The sequence below is a fragment of the Talpa occidentalis genome, unplaced genomic scaffold (genome assembly GCF_014898055.3).
Source record: "Talpa occidentalis isolate TD23 unplaced genomic scaffold, MPIMG_talOcc4v2.1 talOcc4.11, whole genome shotgun sequence".
Taxonomy (NCBI): Eukaryota; Metazoa; Chordata; class Mammalia; order Eulipotyphla; family Talpidae; genus Talpa; species Talpa occidentalis.
Window position 1 is genome coordinate 69669314 of NW_023601104.1, and position 25786 is coordinate 69695099.

The 25786-nt window shown below is 40.1% G+C and overlaps 1 protein-coding gene across 2 annotated transcripts in view; it reads left to right on the plus strand.

Annotated features, from left to right (window-relative positions):
- Positions 1 to 25786, plus strand: part of HIF1A (hypoxia inducible factor 1 subunit alpha) — a 203761-nt gene that overhangs the window by 46576 nt on the left and 131399 nt on the right. Inside the window, exon 1 of one of the 2 annotated variants that reach the window (XM_054690907.1) lies at positions 9763 to 9825. The exons of the other annotated variant lie outside the window; for it this stretch is intronic. Coding sequence (XP_054546882.1) covers positions 9822 to 9825 — 4 coding nt within the window. The 5' untranslated portion in view covers positions 9763 to 9821. Of the gene's footprint in view, positions 1 to 9762; positions 9826 to 25786 lie in introns of those variants that run through there. 2 annotated transcript variants of the gene reach the window in all.

Consider the following 25786-nt stretch of genomic DNA (forward strand, 5'->3'; position numbering starts at 1 on the left):
CCCAAATTAAATGATTAGCCCAAGGTCAGTGGGCAAGTTAGCTCCATAGAAGAGCAGTTTTCCAGTTGCCTGCATGCAAGGCAGATGTGCTCCTCCAGAATGGGAGGGGGCTGGGGAAGATTTCTAATATGGGCCATTTAGAAAGAGATAGAATTTGTGTTCCCAAAACACTTGAATCTGGTTTTCTAAGATTCAGAAATCCCCAAGATCGTCTTCTGAGGTGGTTAGACACTTTCCTTAAGTGATTCCTTATTTGAAAAGCTGTTTTAACCAAATTTGGTTCTGCCTGAGAAAAATCATCCTTTGTGGATGATGCTGGCTTTCTTGCTGCTGCCCCACTTTGCCATTTCCTGGAATTCCTGGTACAGTTGAAGCAGGCAGATGAACAAACCCAATTTGCCAGAAAGACATCTTAATCCACAACAGGTTTGATCTGAAAAGTAATCATTTGCTCATTAGATTTCCGTTACAAATTTTGCAGTTGGCAGGCTGTGCAGAAATAGATGCAGGGTTACTCATTTGTTTGCACTTTAGAATTCCAGGAGTGCTCAGACGAGCCATTGAAAAACCTATGTTATTTAATGACTTCCGAACAAGGGTGTTTAATGTCCAAGTAATACTGCTGAAGTTAGAAATGACTTTTGTGAGCAAGGTAACATTCTGTTTCTTTTATTTTATTATTTTTAACATCATTTTGTAAAGATTTATTTATGCATACAAGACTGGGGTACAGGCCAGAGGTGTGGGGGGCTGAGAGGATTCACCGGAGACAGAGTGGGAAACAGAACAGGCAGAGTGACTGAAATACACTGCTGTTTCTTTTAGATTAGGTGACAAGGCATGTGGGATTTTATGGGTGGGCTTCCCCAGAAAAAGCAGCTTGAAAAATTGGGTCTACCCCCCAGCTTTGTCTTGCAAGCAGAGCTCCCTCCCTTCAACCCACTTCTCACCCCATGAGCTGATCTGTCCTATCAGCTGCCAAATTAGCTCCCTTACTCCTGGGACTTGCTTTGGCACTGCCACAAATCTTTCCTTTCAAAATCCACTCTTCGTTAAAAAAATTTTCAGGCTTCCTTGAAGGGTAAAATAAACTGACTTAAACTCTTCATAGGAAAGGATGGCTTCAACCAGTAAATAGATTCAAAGGATATGTGAATCTGTGGTGCCAGAACTAATCCACCATGTGTGAATCCACATACACGAATTTATGTTTGGAGATCAGTGATCTATAAGCAATTCTTATACACAGGTCAGAGGGAATTCTATGATGTCTGCTATCATCTTTCTACGTTTGATTTTTTTTCTTTCTGATCCAGGCACCACTAGAATGTTTTCTTTATTTGCTCCTCCCAATTAGAATGGTCCCAATGGTTGGCTCTATGACATGTTCACCAAAGGGCAGACTCTGAATCCAGTCGAGTTTGATTGGAAAACAAATGTACTGAAGGGATCAGTCCTTCTGACAGACTGATCACCCCATCTGTTGGTGGAGTAGCCTTGGGTAAGACACATGACATCTCTCCTACCTTTCCTTCTTTTGTAGAGTAAGGGGAAATACTGCTTTATGTTCTCACAGAGTTACTGTGAAATTTATTTAATGGGCAACACGTGGTTGAACTGTGCAAAGTTTTAAAATAGTTCATCACGTAACTATGCAATTACGTTAAGTAGTGCTTTCCCATCCTTTCTCCCTGTCTCCCTGGGAAAAAAAACAAAGAAACAAAATTTGCCAAACTGCTAGCACTTGGCGTGCCTGATTTAAGTCCTGGCAGGAGTGTAGATGACTGGCAGTACCGTGGGACCCATCCATAGTTCCTAAAAACACACAGACCCTGCCTCTCTACTTTGTCAACCTTTTTACACTCTCTCTAAGACCTGTGCTTCATGTTGGGGTAGAGGAGAAGTCAATACAAACTCCCAGAGGCATAGTGTGCTGAATGTTAACATAAATACCACAAAGGTTTTAGCTTGGCTGCTTATTTTCTTTTTGATTTATTTATTTTTATTTTTATTTTTTAAGATTTGTTTTATTTATTTATACATGCACTGGGTACAGTCAGAAGCACGGGAGGGTGAGAGAATTCACCAGAGCCAGAGCGGGGAGCAGAGCAGGCAGAAGGACCGAAGTACACTGCTGAGGGGAGCAGCGGGCGGCAGGAGAGGTCTGCGCGCCAGGTGGGACCCTCCTCCAGTGGCCGGGGAGCAGCCGGGGATCGAACCGGCGCCGCAGAGGCTGCGGGCAGCTTCGCAACCCAGCGCTCAACCGCTGCGCTACCGGGGAGGCCCTCTTTTAGATTTATTTTATTTATACAAGAACCGGGGTACAGGCCAGATGCGCGGGAGGGTGAGAGGATTCACCAGAGACAGAGCTGGGAACAGAACAGGCAGACTGATGAAATACACTGCTGAGGGGAGCAGCAGGTGAGACAGGAGAGGTCTGCCGTGCCATGTGGGTTGCTTCGAGGCCGGTGGGGATCGAACTGGCACTGCAGAGGCTGCGGACAGCCTCGCAGTGCTGCGCTCAACCGCCTGCGCCTCCAGGGAGGCCCTTGGCTGCTTGTTCTCAAAGGACTTTGTGTGTGTGCTAACTCTGACAGTGTCTTTGGTCCATTGAAAATTACTGAGGGCAGAGACTAGTTTCTTCCATCCATTCTTGTGCAGCAGGGACTTCCAGGCAGTGAGTAGAGGCTTCTGTGGGCTGAGGGCTGTGGTCCCAGTGCTGTCACCAGCTTGCTGACATGCCTGCAGCATGGCCCAGTTTCTCTGGGTCTTGTTTTCTGAACTTGGAGGTTTTCAAATGATGCTCATGGAAAACGTTGGTGGGGCTAATAGAGAGGGGCTCTATTGTTATCATTATCATTAGTATTATTATTGCTAGGCATCTTTATAAAATGTGGGCTAATAGGAAAAGTTTGAACACTGCTATCATCTAATACTAACTTTCTGTGGCAGGAAAGTCCACTAGAATCCTCACTGATTGCTGCTATAAATTATCTATTTTCATCCAGCCAGATTTTTCTTCTTTTTTTTCTGTTCAAAGCTAATACCTATTGGGGAGCAATGGTAAAGAAGATGCCATGACTCTCAGGTCTGGTAGATTCGGAGTTCTCAGCTGGATCCATGCAGTCCAGAAAGGTTTTCTGGAGGAAATGGCTATTGTGGGAGTTTGGTCAAATGGAGTAGGCACCAGTGCTGGGCCCAAGCATGGCCATTTCCCAAGGGAGGATGCTGCTTAGGCACAATTTAGAAATTTGCCTGTAGCGCCTGAACCTCTCTTTGCCACTAATGCAATGTATACTTCCAGGATTTGGTTCCATGTTTCGTCTTCTGAAGTAATTTTAATTAAAACACAGACCTTGACATAAAATAAAAAAATAGAGAATTCCTTGACAATGTAAACTGCTTTCTTTTAGAATTTGCTTGTCTCCTTCTCATTGTCAAAACACAGTGAGTGCCACTGAGAAGAAGGTTGCTGTGACTTTGTCGAGTATTGCAGGATCTAGAGTTTGAGTCTGTTGGGCCTGGGACTGTGGTATCCCAGGGTGTTGTCCCCAAAGTGAGTCTAGTGTAAAACAAGTGAAGTTCCAAAACAATCCACCAGGCATGTCCATCCTGCCCACCAGTATCAGCTGAGGGCAAACGCCATGACATAGCATATCTCCCACACGTATTCTCCTGTTCCTCCTCCAGCAATTACTCTCTACCGTGCAATCTTCCTAAGGCCTTCATTCTAGAACTTTCTCCTTACTCACCAAGGTTTATCTGGCAGTGGAGAGATCTTGTGAACATGTAGGGGCTGGTAGATTTTCCCAAATGTATCCTTAAAGCTCTTTTCAAATCACATGTTGATCCTCTCTTCTCCTTCTCTCTTCTCCCATCCTCAAGCTTATTCTTTGGGAGCCCCCCATGTTTCACATATTCCTGCTCTTGTCCTCCAGCATAAAACCTTTCTACTTAATGCTTAGCATCTGGAAACAATCTCTCAGTAATGTGTTGACACTTCAGCACTTTGGAGTTCTATAGAGAGCTTGAAGCTAAGAGGCAGGTTTCTCAGGAAACATTTAACAGGAGGTTGGTTTCACTGTTTTGAATTATGGCAGATGGAGAGAGGAGTCAAAAAAAATTATATGTATAAAAGGCTTAGAGAAATCCTAGGGCTGGAGCTGCTTAAATAAAGTTTTATGACCTAGTTGGAATGTGGCACAAGTTGCCCTTTTGGTTCATTTGTTTTAAAACAATTGTGTGACATCATTGTTGAGTCACTAGTCTATGTTTATCCCCAAGGCAATTCCTAACTAATGTGCCAGCACTATGAGATGCCATTTCATACTCAACAGGCAAGGTGGTCAGCTTTGCTCTTTTGTAGAACATGCAGTTTTCTCACTTAACAGGTTTTTGTTTTATCCAATCAGTGAAACAACCTTCAGAAGGGAAATCAGTCTAGCAAGTTATTATCCCTTTAAAAGGATAGAACTATTCAGATTTTTAAAGTCTCCTTTGGCTTTAACTGCATCTTAGAGAGTTTTCCTTTTATAAATTTTATATGTTGAAATAATGTGAAGTTTACAAAAATGATATTAAAAACCTCCTGTATCCATTCATCCAAATTCACCATTCAACATTTCGTTATTCCTCTGAATCTCATCGCCATCATCATATCTAGCTGAGAATAAATTTTGTGTGCCTTTTTCCCAAATTATTTTAGTGTAATTTTTTAAGAAAAAGACATTCACTGACAACACAGTATAATTATCAAAATCAGGAGACTTAATATAATACCATTATTTACAGAACTTATTTAAATTTTACCAGTTATTCCAAAGATATCTTTAATAGCCTTTTTTTTTTTGAGGGGGGCAGGGAGTACACCTCTTCCAGGTTATGATAGGTAATTATAATTTACTTCCAAATGTTTTATCATTTTTATTATATCAATATATTTCTCTTTAATCCATGAATTATTTAGAAAGTTGCTTTACTAGTTTCCAAGCATGGAAACTACGTATTGCTTTTATGTATTGTAAGTATTTTTTAACTTCTTTTAATTTAGATTTCAAATGTAATTGCACTTTAGTCAGATCATATGGTCTCTAAGATATTTTTCACAATTATTGAGACGACCTTTGTGATTTCAATAAGAGGTAAAATTACTTAACTATGGCTTTGAATCTACTGTTGGGAATATGGACATTTTTGTACATACATATGTAGATTTGTTGTCATTCAAACCTTTTAAATTCTTGCTAAGTTTTGATTTTACTTCATCTCAGTAATCTTCACTATGATTGCATATCTGTTGAGTTCTCCTTATAATTCTCTCTATTTTGGCTTTATAGATTTCAGTTATACTATTAAGAACATACAGATTCACAAATGGTACATCTTGGGGGACTGTTTGTTTTATGTAGTGTTTTTCTTTTTGCCTTAAATTCCATTTAGTCAGATTAAATTTTCATGATACATCATTTTTCCTTTATATTCAAACTTTCTCTTTTGGTTTTAATTGTCTCCTTATAAAAGGCACATATATGCAAGCTTTCTCTTTTGGTTTTAATTGTGTCTTCTTTTAAAATGCATATAACTGTATTTTATGAAAGTCTACTCTACCATTTTTACTCAAGCAATGTATATTTATTGTAATATACAATATTTTTTATTTGGGGTTTTTTATTTGGGGTTTTTCATTACCATAATTTTTTCTTTGCTTCATAAATTTCTCCTTTTCTGCACTCTACTATGTAAAGTTTCCATATGCTTATTTTAATTAATACAAATTTATTGATTTCAGTTGTTCCCTTTCATTTTCAAACATATTTAACCATGAACTTTTCTAACAAAGGCTAAAGTTATTCAAAATGTCTGTCCTCTTTACTGTTGCATAAGCCTCAGAGACCGAACATGGCATTTCTTCCTCCATCTTATCATTGCTGTAGAGAGCCTGAATTTTTTTTTAAAGATTTTTTATGCATGCAAGAGATGGGGTGCAGGCCAGAGGTGCAGGGGCTGAGAGGATTCACCAGACACAGAGTGGGGAGCAGAACAGGCAGATCTACTGAAATACACTGTTGAAATATACAGGAGAGTTCTGCTGTGCCATGTGGGTCACCTCCCTGGCGGAGGATTGAACTCATGCTGCAGTGGCTGTGGATAGCTTCATAGAGCTGTGACTTAACCCCTTGCACCACCAGAGAGGCCTGAGAGCCTGAATTCTAAAATACAAATGATCCATATGTATGTCCTTATAGTCAATAATTAACTAATTTACTGATGAATGTTATCAATCTTTGTATTACTATTTCTTATTTTTCACGCCTTTGGCTCACTTTTTTTCTTAGTGAATAACATTCTTTAATATTTCTTTTAGCAGGGTTTTTGACTATGTTATTGTTCTAAGAAATGTACTGTCAGTGAAGTCTCTGAGCTCTTCCCTCTAATGCTAGTGCTCCACAGATTTCCATCAGTGTGTCTGGTGGGTGTGGATGCTCCTTAGTAATCAAGTCAAAACTCTGAATGCTGCTTTGGTGTGAGGATTCTTCTCTTTTATCAGTATGGGAAAGTCTCTGAAGTTTATCCCTTCAATATTGCTTTTTATTTCTTTTGCAACTCTGATTTGCCCTGTATTCAAACTATGTTTGTAGTCCTTCTAGTTTTTCTTTTTAATTAATCTCTCTATATCTTTGACTGTGTAAGGGTGAATTCTTCAGTGCTATTTTCCGACTCATTAATTCTCTATAGGATTGTTCAGTCCAGAGTCTATCCTAGCTATTGAACTTTAGTTCAGAGACAGCTCAATTATTTTCATATTCACATAATCTTATTTCACTTCTGCCTTCTTGTTTCCAATTATGCTTTTTTTTTTTTTAATTTGAAAGCTGGTGCTTCATTTTATTTCGTTGAATACTCAAATATATTTTTAAAATATCTTTCAAAATGTTCTAAAAATTTTTATTTGGATTGAGTTCAAGTACTAATTACCTTGTTGACTAACTTTATTAACATTTGGAATTTGGGTGTGCAGGCTTTCCAAATCTTATTTGAGAAGATTTTTATTTGTTCTCTCTCTACCTCCCCCAAAAGTAGTTTTGCAGTTGCCTCACTTGGACCAGGAGTCAGGTGGGGCTCCTGTCTTTCCATGAGATTGGAGACTTCACTGAGCCGGCAGGTAGCTCTGTTTGTTTTCTGTCATGAGACTGTCCATGTCCTCTTACTTCCCCAAGCTCCCAGTGTGCCACAAGACATGATCCCAAATGAGAAATGATCAGCTTCTGAATAAACATTGAAGGTAGTCCAACATTATTTTATATATGAGAGGATGTTTATATCAAATTTTGGGGCTTCAGATATAAAAAGGGAGGAACCATTACTCTCGGTGGGGAAGGTTAAGGGGATGCAGATATTAGGACAGAGGAATATCAGGAATAATTCATTTGAGTCTGAGATTTCTGTTGGACTTCAAAATGGAGATAATAACTAGACTATTGGATATATGGACGTAAAGTATGAAGACACGTCTGGGCTGGAGATTTATACTGGAAGTGGTCAGAATGCAGATGATATTTCAAGCCATAAGCAAGGATGAAATCACTAGAAATGAATAGAGATAAAGAACTGAACAAAAGACTGAATTTGAACATTCTCCAATATTAAGAAGAGAGGAAACCATCAAGAAATAGAAAAGTGACTATTAAAGTCAGGGGTGGGGGGGCACAGGAAAGTGTATCCTCACGTAGAAAAGAAGGCCATCTAAAAGGATCAAGTCTACAAAAGTCAGTTTAGTAAAATGTGACTGAGATCTGATCACTGGTTTAAACAAAGTCTGAAGAATGGAGGAGGCTTAAGGGGGGAGGGGGAGGTGTGCCTGATTAGAGTTGTAATGCACAGTAATTACTTTTAAGCCTTCTTTCTGAGCAGACAAAAGTGGGGATGTTATCTACTCACCAACAACTGGCTTCCAGCATTAAAATAACTTTCGCACTTTGCCTCTAGTGGAGCTCTTTAATCCTTTTACTTGTGGAGTGACCTCTCCCTGCACAGTAGATTTCTGGCTTGTGGAAATGTTTATCCTTGAGTCAGTTATACTTATTACTATGAGTTTAGAGCACGAAAATTGTGTCAAAGAATAAATTTGTGGAGCTATTTTAATGGATTGCAAGTTCAACACGCTCTGCAAACACCTGAACATTTTGGATGGTCAGAGTATTAGGTGACTGTTGCTGGTAACAAACAACTCTAAAAGTAGTAGCTGTAAACAGTGATCATTTACCTAACTCATGATTCTGCAAATCAGCAATTTAGGGTGGATCAGCTGTACATTCTTCAGCTCTTTGCTGGGTTCTTTCATGCATCCATGGTCAGCTACGGGTCAGCTAAGCAGCTCTGCTTCCGGGGATTAACTGATTCTCAGCTATAGCTAATAGGGGCCACGGGGGTGACTTTGCCATGTGGTCATTGGCTATCTGTCAGGCTAGCTCAAGCTTACTCACATGGTAGCTGGGCAGAGTTCTAAGAGAGGGGACAGAAATTCTCAAAGCCTATTAAGGCTAGGCTTGGAAGTGGCACAGTCACCTCTGCTGTGATTTATTGGTCAAAGCAGGTCACACAGTCAGCCCACATTCAAAAGGTAGAAAAAGAGATTCTATCTCTTTATGGGAGGAGATGGGGAGCTACATTATAAAGGAGCATGGATAATTTGGGCCATTTTTGCAAATAATATATTACAAATGAGGTATGAAATTGACTTAAACTGTTGTAGGCTAAATTTAAATTAGATATAAGGAGAAAAGTTGTCAACACTAGTGCATCCATGTAGTTTTTGAGCATTGCGTTAGAGGAGGTAGTGTAGAGGCTCTGCGTCAGATTCAAGACAACCAGTTGCATACTTACCATAATCAAGCTATGTGCTAGAGCTGGGGAGAGGCAGAGAAACTCCTTCCTGCCTTTCAAAGAGACATTACTTGAATAGAGAGTGCAGGGCACACCTCCAACTCTACAACAAGGCAGAAGAGTAATGCTATGAGATGACTGGTCCAGGGAAATCTTTGGAATTGGTGGACTTTAAATGTCGACTAAAAGAAATAGCTAAGGAAAGTTTAAAGACTAAAAAGACTATTGGCATTTTGGCTGGAATCCCAAAGGGTGAGGCATGCACCAATCCTGAGGAGACAAAGGAAAGAGTTCAATTTCTCCTAGCTCTTTCTTCAACCAGGGGGAATTTGTGGCTTTTAACTTAAAGAATATTCATATCAACAAGAATACTGAATGCCTCAGCAAAGATGGGTCCGAGTTTCTGGTAGCTCTGGCAGATTTTCATGGTATAACCAGGATACCACCTTCATACCATAGTCATTGAGTTGGTGTTCTTGGTACACACTTGCCTACTTACTATAATCAAGGAAGGTGCTAGAACTGGGGGAGAGTCAGAGAAACTCCTTGCAGCCAGAAAGGAACCCAATGACTAATACACACCCTCTTTAGCCCAGATTCAGCAGTCCCAAGATTTTCTTTTTTTGTGGAGTTAGCTTATTCTCTAGATCCTAAGAACTAAAGGCCCCCATTTAAATGGTCTTTGGCTACTTTTTTGTCTGTCTACACAACCCAGTAATTTTTCACACTATTAAAATTTGACTAAGATTTCAAGTCCCTGAAGTTATTGGCTATTCTGGCTGCTAGGTAGAAGGTAGGGGCTTGAATTCATTGTGTCTTCACAATGAGGAACCCGCCCCCAAGGGAGCCAGGTCTGACCAAGCCAGTGCGCCTAACCAAGACTTTCTTCTCCTTGTAAACCACCAGGACTCCTCCAACTGGAGCAGAAAAAAGTTGGCATGGGTAAGCCAGGCATTCCCTCCTCGATATTTCTTTCCGAGAGTGGAGAGAAATGACACAGAGATTAGTTAATCATCCCAATATAAAAAGTAGTGGACATTTTGGAAAAAAATAGGAAATATTTAATAACTGTGTTGTTCATGCTTCTATCCCTGAAATAAATTCAATCCAAACTGCTTATGATATGAATTTTGTTACATGAAAGATTCTATTTAGGGAACAAGTAAAGAGTTGAAAGAAAATATATGTGAATGCTACTCAGTGCTAGGAAATGTGCTTTTTTTTTGCTTATTCACCACACCTGATCAATTCATCTGTCTTTTTTCTTGTGGCTCTTTAATATTTCTGGGATCAAATCCCTTCTTTGCATTCCTACTTTCATTTACAACCTCATCATCTTTCAATAGGATTATTGCAGTAGCTTATTTCTGAGCTGAATTGTGTTCATATGCTGATGACTTACCTATCAGTGCCACAGAATGTGACTATATTTGGAGATAGGGCCTGCAAAGAGGTAATTTATTTAAAATGAGGTCTTATGGGTGACCCCTAATCCAGTGTAACTGGTGTTCTTAGAAGAGAAGGAGATTAGGACACAGACATTAATAGAGAGGAGACTACCCAAAGACAGGGAGCACACAGTCACCTCCAAGTCAAGGAGAGAAGCTTCAGAAGAAACCATTCAACAGAGTCCTTATCTTGGATTTGATCCAGAACTTGATCCAGAGAGAAAATAAGTTTCTGTTTAAGCCTCCCAGTCTGTGGTACTTGCTATGATTGCCCCAGCAAACTAATAATATATAATCATCTATCTGGATTCCTGCTTTCAGTCTGTACCTCTGAAATCTACATTTCTAAAAGTAGAATTATCTATCTCAAGCATTAGTGTGACTGTCATTTCCCTGCTTAGCACCCCACCTCTCACTGTAGTGAGTTCTAGAACATTAGTTCTATAAGATGTCCCTAGTTATGTAAGTTTGGGACTCAGTAAATCTCCAACCTGAGAGGGGTCAGGTGTATATGTGCATATGAAATGTTTCTATAAACATTATAATCAAAACACCTGATTAACTAGTTTAACCCAGTGTTTGCCACATTTATTTGACTGTAGAATTTTTTTCTCAGTCTAGTACAGATTATATCCACTGTATTAGATATAATCCAATGATAGAATCCAATCTTGTGCTTTGTAATACAAATTGAGAAGCACTGCCCTACATTGTCAAGTTCACATTGTTTGGTCTGTCGTGCAGGCTGAGGGTAATCAGATTTAGCAAACCAAATTACAGGATGCCTAACTATGTGCATCATTTGTTGTTTATCTGAATTTTTTTATCTGAAATTCAAATTCAGCTGAGTTTCTTGTATTTTATCTGGCAACCCTAAACAGAATTCTTTGTGACCTATAATAGAGTGACTAGACTGAACGAAAATGAATTTGATAAGAATTCCCACCCATCCTCACCCCTATCCCCCAGTGAACATTCGAGGAAAAGATAAAATCAAGGTTGATTCTTGGCTTTATTTGTCATCAACCTTTATTCACTTAAGCCATGTCTCGCCATCCTGGCTATACCTTGGAATCACCTGAGGAGCTTGTAAAAATGCACCCTCTATCCCAAATCAAGGAACTTATAATGGGGGAGGGGTTTCTAATGGGGGGTGTGAATGGCAGAATAGGGGAAGCATCTGGGGAGCCAGATTTTAGGAAGCCCTCACTCTCAAGGTCGACCGTACACTTGCAGACCCTGAGAGAGAAGCCTCCTTAATTCTTAGTCCACATACCTCTGACCACATTGTCAGCCCAGTGCAGAATCTTAGAAAAGAGCTTCTAGGGGATTTCTGAGCAGCCCTGGGTGTCATCTCTGTCCTTTGTTGCTTTACAAAGGAAATATCAACTTTTCCAACAATGGACATGAGCCCCAGCTCATCAGCGTGAGTCAGGAGAGGCTTCACCAGGCCAAGGTTTCTTGAAATGAAAACTTGCAGCTGGCACCAAATTCCCTCTAGAAAGCCACTTATAAAAAATTAAAGAATGAAGGACCCAAGCATGTTTTTTTTCAGTTCAAACTGGTGATAGCTGAACAGCTTCTAGTCTCTGGCAAACCAAAGTTTCTCTTTCATATTCAAATATGATTTTAACTGACAGCATAAGCTTCACTTTTCCCTCCAAGGCCTGATAAACCTCATCCCCACTCCCCTTTCTCCTCCTCATTGCTCTTTCCCTTTCTTGTTGGTGATTTTTTGCCCCATTGCAGGCAGTCTGGTGAGAAAGGCCCTCTCCAGAGAGGCCATGACCACAACAGCTCACCTGGGAAGGCCAAGGCCAGCCTCCAGCGCCCAGCTCCTTGGACAGCCTCTTCCTTCCCTGGCCTCCGAGTTCTGGGGTTTCACTGGTGGTCTGTTGTTGCCTCACTGTCCCTGGCTGGTGGCCAAACCCTTAGATGCTGATTCCCAGAGGCTCTGTAAGTTTTAAACTCTAGGGACAGAAACTTTGTAATTTTCCAGCGCTGGGAAAGGGTGGGAATGATTAGTGGGATCTCCTAGCACAGCCAAAATTTACTTCTTTCTAAATTATGAGCAATTTTCAATGATGTTCTTCCTGTACTTGGATTCAGAAAGTATCTCCTCAGAGGAAAATTTAGAAGAGAAACATTACAAGGAAAAGGATCAGATAGGGCAAGATTTGTAGCAACTTATTGGCAACCTCGAGATCTTAGAATTGGATGAGTGTATCTTGCTTTAATAGCCATGTCCTTGTAAAGTTTCATATAAATGGAATTTTAAAAATTAAATTACTGCAAATGCACGGGTAAAGACTGCTAAGTATAGGAAGCCTGGAGTGTCAACACTTTATAAATTCTCTTTGTATGATGCACACCATCCCTCCCACACATACACACTGATCTTTTTATAAATTTGGATTTTTCACATGTTGAAATTTCATGAGGTAGGAGTGCCTCTTACTTACAATGATGGCTGGTCTGAGGTCACAACTGTCCTCAGGCTCTTAAACTGAACTTTTCATAATGTTCTCTGGGAAGTATGAGTAGCTTCCAGGGTTCTGTGGGAACTTTTAAGCTGAGAAAACTATTCCTGTGGGTAAGCTGACCTGAAATCCTCCTGATTCACCTCCAGAGTGTCATGAGCTCTGAGGTACCAGAGAGGTTGTCAGTGAAGGGATATAGGTGGAAGAGATGGCAGGGGCTGTGTTGAGACTGAATGTTACCAAATGCAACAGGGAAGCAGTTTGGTGTAAAGGATAAAGCATGAGCTCTGTGGCCAGAATGCCCTGGCTCTGCCTCTGTCCTCTAGCTGAGTGACTCCCTGATCCTCAGTATCTTCATCTATGAAATGGGAGTATTAGTAGTATGTCCCTCAAGGTAGCACCTACCACAGATTACTCAAACAGTGTTAGCTATTTTTAACTAGCCTGAGCTAGCTCTATTATGGTGGGAGGAAAAAATATCAAAAGGAGATGAGAATAAAAATGTATGTGTCCTACTGAATCCAGGTCCATGCTATATACATTCATTTAAACTTTACATTACACACACTTGGTTACCAATATTATCCCTATATCTCAGTGGAAACTTAAGCTCAGTGTGACTAAGAAATTTTCCTAATGTCACACAGCAGATTAGGAACAAGGCAGATACTTGAGATGAAAAAGAGATGACTCAACTACTCTCTCTCAGGCCTGAGGAGACTAAAAGCTAAGGTGACTTTGCAAAGATGAAGACTTAGTGCCTAGAAGATATTTGGATTTGGAAGTCAAATGCTTCAGGAAGTTATACCAAGAAAGAAAGAGAGGGAAATTCTTCGATTTATTCCACAAAGATTTATTGAGTGGCAATAAGGCCTCCCCAGGCACACTAGTGAATAACACCTCGAACCTGACCTCAAAGTCCAGTGGGGGAGACAGTCATGTAAAATTACAGTATTAGGATTTAGTATCAGGATTTTGGAGTAAAGAACCTGCTATTTGATCTGTAAGCAACTGTACCTGAGGAAGACTTCAAAATGAGGGTGACATTTGAGGGCTTTTCAAGTATTATTTTATTCAGTCTCCTTGTATTTGAGGAGGTAGACAATATTACTACCCGGTGGCAGGGACAGCTGGTTGCCCAGCCAGGATCAAAATTCCCCTTCTCACCTGTTATTAGAAGCCCAACGTGACTTGGGGAGGTAACATGACCAATTCAAATCTGTTTTCCAGACTGCCTAGCAGGCAGCTATCCCCATGAAGCAGAAGCAGAGTTCACCAGGCTAGACTTCAAAAAAGCTGCTTTCAAAGGGCATAAGTGCTTACATGGGCTTTTTCTTGCTCTTTTCCCCTCTTGTTTCCTGCTTCCTGCCTGAAATGCAGATTTGTTGGCTAAGGCTTCTGCACCGACTTGTGACCTCAAGAAAGGAAGCTGCAAGCTCAAGATGGCAAGGCAGGACAGCAGGAGCCTTAGGCCCTCATGCCCATGCTGTAGCAGCCTCGAGCTGCCTACCTCCAGACTTGTTTGTTTAAATACAGGAAAAGCAAACTGCTGTCTTATTTAGGTCTGTGCTATTTCTGGTTTTAGTTATCACTGGCTGACCCAGTCTCTGACCAGCACAAACCCTGGAGGCTGTTAGGTGGTGGTGCTAGGACCCAAATTCCAGTAGCCACATTCTTACTCACCAACCTATACTGTTGGGACAAGCCTGTGGCCCTGGTGCAATTGAATAGCCTAGAGTGTTTCCTTGAAATGTTAATCCCCTTTCTGTCAGCTGTTTGGCCCTGGCATTTAGCACTGGGCTGGGTAGTCAGTAGCACTCAATAATACAGGTTGAAAGAATACAATGAATAGAACTGCCTCTCAAGCATTTCCCCAAGAACTGTTTCTCTGAGGGCTTGTAGAATGATCCCTCTTCTCAGATTCCACTAGGTCAGCATCAGAATGAAAGTTGCAGGAAATCTGGAGTGCTTTGAGCTATTAAAAGAGAGTATCTTGAAAATGACGGATAATAACATTTAAAAGAAAGATCAACATAAAACTTCACTTAAGTAAATTCTTTTAATGGTGAAAAAAATCTAAATGCATTTTTGTAGGAAATAATGAAAACATGAGTGTGATAGTTAGAGTTGCTGTCCTAAATCTCTTTCAAAAAATATTTTTTACTGATTGCAACAATATCAAACATAACTGCAAAAAATTGAAAGTAAAAGTCCTCTATTTCTATATAACAAATTAGTGAATATCCTTTCAATTTTTTTATCATATAAAAACTATATTAAATACATAGACTTATAAGAATGAGTTCATGATATAGGTATATTTTGCAACTTTTCTTTTCTTTCCATCATATCTTGGATATTTTCCCCACATATGTATATTTAGAGTAACCTCATTCTGTTTAAGGTAGCAGAGTAGCCTTTATTCCAGTGCTTCCCTTTTTGAAAAAAAAATTATTTGGCTGTATCTCTGACCTTGAGCTGTAAAGTGTCATCAGGTGTTTACCAGGGGTGTTTGATGAAAAGGGTCAGCTATTAACTTTTACCTCCAACTGAAACGAGTTAACCCTGGAGTCTTGAGCTGGCAAACAGCCAGTTCTAGGAAGAAAAATATTCTAGGATCAATGTTTTGTGGCTAGAAAGGCATAAGGCTAAGTGTTTGAAATAAACAACTTGGGCTAGTCAGAACAGGAAAGTCCATCTGCTGCTGTGTCCCTGTAAAGTCTCCCTTGGCTCCTTCCTCCTGTCCGATGCTGGCCAGCGTGGGAAGGGGAGGATCATCTGAGAAGCAGGTATCATTCTAAAACCCGAAGAATACCAGTTCCTGACCTGCATCCCATGAGCATTGAGAGCTTGTGGAATGCTAGGCACCCCCCATTCTGAGCTCAGGTAGTTGGGGAGAAGAGTGGATGAGAACTGGACATAAGACCTGAAGCCATAAAATACATAGAAGGAAATATCGGTAAAACACTACAAGACATACATCGCAATAACAACTTTAAAGATGCATCATCCAAAAGCAAATATATTCAAGGAACAGATAAACACCTGGGATTACATCAAACTGAAAAGCTTCTGCACAGCAAAAGAGACATTAACCACAACAGAGAGATACCCGACTGATTGGGAAAAAATCTTTATACTCCATTCAACTGATAAAGGACTGATCACAAGCTATACAAAGAACTCGCAAGACCCAACAAAAACAAAATAAACAATCCAGTCAAGAAATGGGCAGAAGAACTTAAAAGACATTTCTCCAAAGAGGAAATGCAAATGGACAACAGGCATATGAAAAAATGTTCAACATCCCTTATAATTAGGGAAATGCACATAATCAAAACCACATTGAGATACCACCTTACACTAGTAAGAAAGACACATGACAGAAAAACAAGCAATAACAAATGTTGGCGAGGATGTGGTGAAAAGGAACTCTCCTAAATTGCTGGTGGGAGTGCAAACTAGTCCAACCACTATGGAAAGCTGTCAGGAAGTTCCTCAGTCTACTAAAAATGGAGCTACCATATGACCCGGCAATTCCACTCTTAGGGATCTACCCAAAGGACACAAAAACATTGATTCAAAATAGCACCTGTACCCCTATGTTTATTGCAGCACTATTTACAATAGGTAAAATCTGGAAACAACCCAAATGCCCAAAAATAGATGACTGGATCAAGAAGATGTGGTATATATACAAAGTGGAATATTACTCAGCAATCAAAAAAGATAAACTCATGCCATTTGCAGCAACGTGAATGAAGCTAGAAGGAATTATGCTCAGTGAAATAAGTCAGAAGGAAAAAGAAAAATATCGGATGGTTTCACTTATAGCAGGAATATAGGGAAACCAAATATGACATCTGTGTAAAAAAATAATAACAGTACAAAACACAACAAAACAAAAACAGACAATTATAAACCAGAGATATGCTGCAGGGGAGGAGGAGGGAGAGGGATCAGAGGGAGGGAGGGAGGAGCACAGGGGACTGAGGTGATGGTGCACGGGTGCATTGGTGAAGGAAATTCTATGGAGACTACACCTGAGGGGGTGGGGGGGGAAGTAAATATTGTTTAAAAATAAACAATGATGTAAAAAATAAAAAAAAAAAATAAGGAAAAACAAGGCGGGAAGCCAGTAGGCATGGCCTCTTTCCTGGGAGAGTTTAGGTTCTAGAAGGGGAGATGAATAATATGAATCCTGCTCCCTCCACCCCACCAAAATCAAAGCACTCACTGTCCACATGATTATCCCAAACCTATGAATCAACCCAGCCAGCTACTGTAATCTGAGCCTGCTTGGTAAGTGTAGAAAGCAGCAGCTGTAGGCTTGGGTAGCCAGCAGGGCTCAACTGAGAAGGCTTTGGGGAGGAGGTAACCCAATCATCAAAGCAGAGGGGTGGCCCCAGAGGTCAGAACCTGGCTGGCACAGAAGCATAAACCCATGCCAGAGAAGCTGGCAGTGGCATGGCGGGGAACCACAATGGGGTTAGTTCAGGCAGGGAATAGAGTTTAAGGTGGACTATAAGAAACATGGGGAATGGGGCAAGTAAAAGAGGGGAGATGTGAGGGACTTTTGGACCTGTGTTGAAGAGATTGACTTGTATAGACAGGTAATAGGGAGCAGCTGGACTTTGAGTGAGCATCCCTGAGGAAAGCTGCAGACCCAGAGTGTACCTGCTGAACTCCTCAGGTCATGCACCTACACAGAAGTAGCTCCACCGGGAACCCCACCAGCCCTTGTCTTACACAAGTTGGTGATATCACCCAGGATGCATGCAACATTATTTTCGCACTGTAAGGGTGGTTCAGGATTTTCTAGCCAACCAGCAGGCACAACTAAGTATTTCCTCCAGATGGCAAAACTGGGCCTGCCCTCCAGTCTGCAGGACTGCAGCCCCAGACCCCCAGGATCACTAGAATCGAACAATGTTGGGTTTATCAACCAGTTGAAGCTCAGTGATGAGACCATCACAGAGGGGCAGCACAGTGAGAGACCATCACAGAGGAGTCACTCATTAGGCCTGGGAGATGAGTTAGGGAGGGTTCGAAGAAGCGGCACTTTGCTCTAGATTGCATGTTATCAGGAAGCAGGGTAATTCTATGATTGGGTATCTTAATTCTTACCTAGAAGTCAAGGTAGAATGAGGCAAGACTAAAGTTCTAATTAAGAAGTAGCATATTATTCAAGAAAGCGGTGTCTTCAGTCACTTTTGTGGTTTGGATATTCTTATTTTTGTCTGGGCCCAGGCGTGATTGTGGAATAATCTTGTTTTTGTTTTGTTCCATCACGGTCACAGAGTGGCCTTGTCTAACATCAGTGTTCTATGGAAATATTTATGTTCAATGGGAGAACACCACGGTCTGGCTGTGAATGACAGTGAGGTCCTGGCCCTCAGGGATGGCTTTTCTATTTCTCTGTAAGAACCAAAGTCTGTGTCCAAAGGTTTTGGAGAAACCTAGAGATAAAAAAATTTGAGGGCCCTCAAAGTTCATGTATGAGCAGAAACTCCTCAAAGGCAAGGCTCATGGTGCTGTGGGAGATTCCCAACAGTGCCCTGACTTGGCCTATGAATTGCATTGAGATCTGAAGCCTGAGCAAGTAGATTTAGGAGAACATGGAAGGAAGAATGTTCCCGGCTGAGGAAACAATCTGCAAAGGTGAAGATGAAGTGTGGGATATTAGAAGAGTTAAGAGAAACCCAGTGTGGGGCACAGTGGTGACCATGCAGACTGTTGAGGTGGACAGGGTAGTGCCATTCTCAAGCGTCATTAGGTAGGCAGGCACAGCTTCACTCTGTCCCAGGTTTTCTTTCAATTGTGATGGCCCTAGGAGATGCTATCACTGCATGTTGATAACCTAAACATCTTTAAAATATGAAAATGACAATGATATAAGAAAATAAATAAATTTAGAGGAATGAAAGCTTCATGAGATCTTATTAGAACAACTTGTAAGCCAATGCAAAGCAAAGGGAGGTCTTTTAACAGCTAGATGTTGTATTATCAGCTATTACATGGCATGATTTTTACCAGGATGAGAGGCATACTCAGTTATCTTGTGTAGAGGGATGAAGGTGCCCAGATTGTTCTTAGGCGTCCATACTTGACCTGCAAACTGGGTACAAGATGGCAAGCAAAGAACGGGCCAGGAAATAGGGGGTCACTAAGAGCAACACTTCTGTAACCTCTTGTGCTTTCCCAAGCAATCCCACACAGCAATCACCTTTGACTCCCACAAAATAGCTGTGAAATAGAGAGACCTTTATAACAGTGGGAAAGATGTCCAATGACTTGCTCCAGGTCCCACAGGGACAGAGGGGACACGTGAATGTACATTCACTGTTTCTAGATTTAAAACTTTTTTTTTCCACAGACCACAACTGAGTCACCCAATATTCTCTCTCTCTTTCTCTCTCTCTGACCTCCTTAAAACCATAGAACTTCAGAAATTTCTAAATTGAAGGGGATCTTAAATATTAGCTAGTTTGTTTGATCCTCCTATTGGGAAATTGCAGGAACTCTGAAAAAATTGAAAAGCATTATTAAAAAAAAAAAGACATAAAGTACTATTTTCCATTAACAGAAGAGTAGTCATTATTTGGGTCCTTTCTAGTGACTCATTGCTGGCTCTGTATCACATGTGCTGTAATGGAAAGACTGTTCCTGTCACTAAGTAGCTGTGACCTTTAAAAGCAGACCACTTTCTTCGGGTACCCTCTATTTTCTCCTTGTGAACTAAAACTGGAATGTGGCCCACAACTAATAATAATAAACTCATCTTACATTATCATCCAGCACACACATGTACACACACACACATAGAATTGAAACAAAAGTTCCAAAAATCTGTGCTTCTCCTTCCCAGTGTACTAAACATTTTTTCTATTCTACTCTATGAAAAAGCTCTTTGCAGTCCACTAAATTGATTTTACAATCCACTATCATTTGAAATCCTTAGGTTGACAAATGCTGGACAGGACACCCTCCAAGGTACCTTTCAGCCCTTGTTCTCTGCCACTCCTGGGGCTGCCTGGAGTCTCTTTGAGGTTTCCTTCTAGCAGGGCAAGTGTCTAGCCTGCCCCTTCCTGGCAGCTGTGAGGGGTGACTTGGAGGTTGATGCTCCCTATCAGTCCTTTGGACTCACAAACCCGCATCAGTCTTGTGGCAGTTTGTCTCTGCATGGATAAGCAAAGCTCCAGAACACGACTTTCTGGTCATGGTCAACCTAGATTAGGTGGAGAATGACCCATAGTCAAACTGCAATGCTAGAGAATTTGGTTAGTCTCTGCCTGCTCCCCACCCAGCACCCATACCACACCCATGCACGTATACCACACCCAACTCACCACACAGGCTACTTACAAACACATGCACATGCACACCCCCATGCACTTCACATGCACACACCACTTGTACATTCACCACATATGACATGTGTACACACACCCTTGGCACACCTTACATACACATGCTGCAAACATGTATACACACCACACATGTGCTCAGAACTCCAAATCCTTTAATTTGAAGGTGAATGATTCAGAAGGAACTAATTTAAAGTTAATCTATAATAGGTCCTTTCTATTTATCCCTAGCATAGAGTTCGTAAGAGCATTTTCAATAAGTAGGGAAATTTGCATAAAAATACATTGCAATTCAACAATGACATCACTTAAAAATTCCTGTAACCTTACTAAGGTGTTTCAATTATAATTTTTTTTGAATTTAATTAAATTTTCATTTTACAAGTACCTTTTTTTAATGTTATATTTGAACATTAAACTAAAGCTAATGTGTAATAGCTGAATACTATATATTTAATGTTTAATAACTTACACATTTGCTTAATGTTTTGAAGCAGACTTACAAATGTGTGCTTTCAAAAACTGCTTCACTCATTGTTTTACTGATGTGTTAAATTTTATGAATTCTAAATATTTAAAAATACAATGGTAACAATCCCAGTATTTCACCATTAAATGAAGTAAAGTGGGAATCCTGGTAATATCATTTGCTTGGAATTGCTGGTACAGCAGGTAGCTGGCAAGGTACTCCTGTCCATGATCCCATGGTGATTCTGAAGTTGCTTTCAGCACCTAGCCCAATGCTTAGCATCTGGAAATGTCTCAGGCAGTGTCTGGTGAGAGAATCACTAAAAAGGAAGAAGGTAAGAAACAGGGAGAAAAGGAAATGAGAACCAGATGAAAGTATAGAGAGAAAGGTAAAGGGAGAAATGGATAGGATCAGACTGGGGCAGAGTAGATAGAGAGTGAAAGAGGCAAGCAGAAGGAATAACCATATGTTGCTTCTGCCTTAGACATCTTCTCACTATAAAAAGTAGAAATCAAAGACCACTTCGATGGCAGATCTTGTTCAAAATATTGCTGGAACCCACCTGGTGAAGTGGCAGTTTTGTAGGAAGTTCACTGGAAAATTCAGCTTTCCATCTGCAAGAGAGGAAACAAATCTTGCTGAGACATTTGACAGACACAGAGTTGTTCAGTCTTGGCCATTACTGCTATATTTACTTTGCTATGGTAACAAAATTCATGTCATGGAAATACACACATCACCCATCTACAGCCGTTTACTTTTCATCTCTAAGCATCATACATGAATTTGGAAGGAGGGCCATAGTTTTACTACTTTTCCTAGCAATAAATTTAATAAATTCTCATACTTTTTAAATCATCAGAAATTATAGGTAAACCTAAACAAGAAAGTAAACATTACCTACTCTTCAGAACGTCCAGAAATAATGTTATTAGTATGTGGTATTTAGATTTCATTTTTATTATAAACATAAAGGAAAAAAATATGATCATTCTATATCCTTCTTGCATATCCTTTGTTTCACTTAATAGGCTGAGGACATTTCTGTCCATCTTTTAAAATTATCTCATAGCATTCTCTTTCCCTATTGACTAATATTCAGGTTTGCCAATCTTTTGTTATTATAAAGGACATACTAAAGAACATTTTTGTACAGATATTTTTGTACACTTTTTCTGGATTTCCTTTGGGAAAGCCCTTAGATGTGAACATTAAAATATCAGTATGCGCATTTTAAAATACTCTATCAGTTTTCCAAATTGCCTCCAGAAAGTTTGAACCAATTTACATCCCCTTTAAAGTATATGAAAGTATCTATTATCTCACACCCTAATCAACACTAGTTATTATCATTCCTTTAAAACTTTTCCAGTTTTATATGTCAAAAGGAATTTTCATTGTTATTTTAATTGGCATTTCATTTATTACTGGTGGGTAAAATATTTTTCATGTTTATTGGCCATTTGCATTTCTGCTTTTTTGTGTAACATGCCTGACCATGTTTCAACTATACTTTTATTGTGTTTTTTATCTTTTCATTGATTTCTAAGAAGTTCTTCATAATTCAAAAATATTAACCCTTTGCTGGCATGCTGTCATAAAAAATGTAAATTTTTAAATATTTGTTTATTTTTTGTGTAGAAGAACTGGGGTACAGGCCAGAGATACAGGGGGCGAGAGGATTCACCAGAGACGGCGTAGGGAGCAGAGCAGGCAGATTTACTGAAATACACTGCTGAGGGGAACAGTGGGTGAGACAGGAGAGGTCTGCTGCACCATGTGGGTAGCTCCCTGGCTAGGGATCAACTCAGGCTATAACAGTGATAGCACTGAGACTTAACCCCTAGGCCACTAGGAAGGCCCTGTCTTGTAAATTCTTTGTTAATTTTTCATAACTTTGAAGATGTAGTTTAAACAGCAGTTTCATTTGTTTTGCTTGTATCAATAACCAATGTATCAATAATTTTCTTGTTTCTTGCCTCTGAATCCTGTGGTTTTTTCTATCCTTTTTTTACATTTATATGTTTTAAGGCATCTGGCATTTATTTGATGTGTAGTGTGAGGTGGGGATCTAAATTCCACCCCCCTTCACCCCCACCCTTGTTCCTAAATTGTCTCATTAACACTTAGAATGAATAGTCTATATTATTTCTTTTTTTTAAAGATTTATTTATTTATACAAGAACCAGGGTACAGGCCAGATTTGCGGGAGGGTGAGAGGATTCACCAGAGATAGAGAGGAGACCAGAACAGACAGACTGATTAAATATACTGCTGAAGGGAGCAGCGGGCACAACAGGAGAGGTCTGCTGCACCATGTGGGACCCTCGCCGGCCAGGCTGGGATCGAACTGGTGCTGCAGAATCTGCGGACAACTTCACAGCACTGCGCTCAACCGCCTGTGCCACCAGGGGAGGCCGAGTCTATATTGTTTCTAATGACTGCAGTGCCATCCTCACATTTCTTACAGATATTGAGCTCTCTGTTACTTGCCTTTTTATAGTTCTCTGAAACCCTAAATCCATGTCTATTAGTCTTTTAGAACTATCTATTATTTTAATTGTCCAGATTGATAAATTCTTATTCTCTAAACCCTTCAAGCTTTTAGAATAATGGTTGCTATTTTTCACTAGAAATAAAAAGGTGTAGTTAGTCACTCTGGAGGTGTGGTGGAAGACAGAAATTTTCCCTGGGTCAGAGTTTCAGATATGAAAAAAACCTGAAGACCTATTCCATTCCCCTAGCTTCACAGGTGTATGCTAGAAATATTGACTCATTCTTGATGAACACAACTAGCAGCACAAATCTGAGACAAGAACTAGGACCAGAAACAAAGCTAATTAGGTATATTCCCCTACAACCATACTGGATAAAAATGGCTACAGTGAGGGTCTAGCAAGGACAACAGATTTGGTAAAAGGATGAGCCTTTTGTTCTAGATCTCCGGTATCTAACACTTGTAGCGAAATAAGCTGTTTCTATAGCACCACTTGACAGGTGAGTTAAATGGGTGGGAGCCCTTGCTGTTAACTGACCGAATCCTTAGAAAACTGAGTAAAAAAAGAAATACCATAAATGTTCAAAACAGAGAGCATGCAAGCTCGTAGCACGCAACATGTGCAATAGTAGCAATTTTCCCAGTTTTGAACTTTCAAGAGAAGTTTCAGATGTTTCTCAGAAGTGCCACTCTCAACTCAGCCTGGGTGACTTTGTGAAGGTCATTTAGGTCAGACACCAGCAAGTGCAGGCAGCTGAGAAGCAGGAAATGTGTGGGGCTCTGGGAGCACAGCAAAGGAGAAAAGCTTTTTATAGTCAAGGCATGGGAGGAAACACTGATAATCTGAGGAGGGTGGTGCATATGTTTGTGTTTTCTTTTCTCTGCTGAGAAAACTCTCAAACTGGGTTCTTTAAAAGTCACCCAGGCTCTCAATCATCCCTTATGGAAATCTATTCTCTAGAAAATAATCTTCCATCTGACATCATGAGGTTTAAAAGATATGTTAAGTTTCTTAAAGATACTCTGTAGCTTATTTTTGTAATAGAAAATATATTCATATGGCTTAAATTTCAAAATGTACAAAAGGATATATATTGAGAAATCTTCCTTCCACCCATGGTCCTCAACTACCTGGTCCCCTGTCCTAGGGAGAACCAAGTTCTAGTTTCTTATATACCCTTCCAGAGTTGTCTTAGACATAGCTAAAAATACTGGTCCACACATATGTTCTTTTGTGAGCTGTTCCGCATCCTGTTGTTTTGACTTAACAATACATCTTATGGATATTCCGTGTCCATGCATGAAGAGCTTCCTCATTCTTTACAGCTGCATTTCATTCTACTCTCTTGTTTGAACAGCATACATTTTATTTAACTGGAGCCCCTATAGATGGACCTTTATTGTCCTAATTTTGCCAATACACAGACTATCGTAATTAATAAATTATTTTGCACAGCAGTAAATTTATATAAAAAATAAAGTTTTAGAAGGGGAAATGCTGGATACAACATGAGCATTTGTAATTTTGGCAGATGTTGCTAAATTTCCCTTCTTAGCGATTGCACCAATTTAAAGACCTCCCATTCATGTAGAAACAGCCTGTTTCCTCACATCTTCACTAAAAGAGCATTATCAACTTTTTTTTTTTTTAGAGGCATGTTTTATTTATTTATTTATTTGTTTGTTTGTTTTGTTTATACATGCACTGGGTACAGTCAGAAGCGCAGGAGGGTGAGAGAATTCACCAGAGCCAGAGCAGGGAGCAGAGCAGGCAGAAGGACCGAAGTACACTGCTGAGGGGAGCTGCAGGCAAGACAGGAGAGGTCTGCTGCACCATGTGGGTTAGCTCCCTGGCCAGGGATTGAACTTGTGCTGCAGAGGTTGCAAAAAGCTTCACAGTGCTGCATTTTGACATCTTGCACCACCAGGCAGGCCCCCTCTAACATTATATTTTAAATAATCTTTCTTTTCCTGCTGACTTGAAAAACTAAATAATATCTTTATTTTTAAGGCATTCACATTAGAATTTATAATAAAACTTTTCCTATCATAACAAATGCCCTCAAAAGCTCCACAAATCTTGTAATGATTTCTTACCACCACTGGACAATCACAATTTTATAATTTTCTTTTTTTAAAAAGATTTATTTATTTATACATACAAGAACTGGGGTACAGGCCAGAGTTGTGGGGGGTAAGAGAATTCACCAGAGACAGATTGGGGAACAGAACAGGCAGATTGACTGAAATACACTGCTGAGGGGAGCAGAGGACAAGTCAGGAGAGGTCTGCTGCATCATGTGGGTAGCTCCCTGGCCAGCCAGGGATAAAACTTGTGCTGCAGTGTCTGTGGTGAGCTTCATAGGTTTTATCTTAACCCCTCGTGTCAACAGGGAGGCCCAATTTCATAATTTTCTCTTTGCTCTTTGCTTTGCCTTAAAATCTTATACTTTGTCAAGATAAAACAAAACTAGAAATTGAGGGGTATTCCCTCAACTTGATAAAGATTTTCTACAAAAATCCTACAACATAATCCATGGTAAAAAACTAAAGGCTTTTCAAGCAAGGGAAAAAGACGAGGACATTACCTCTCCCCACACCTTTTCAATACCATGCTGGAAGTCCCAGCTAATCAGTAAGAC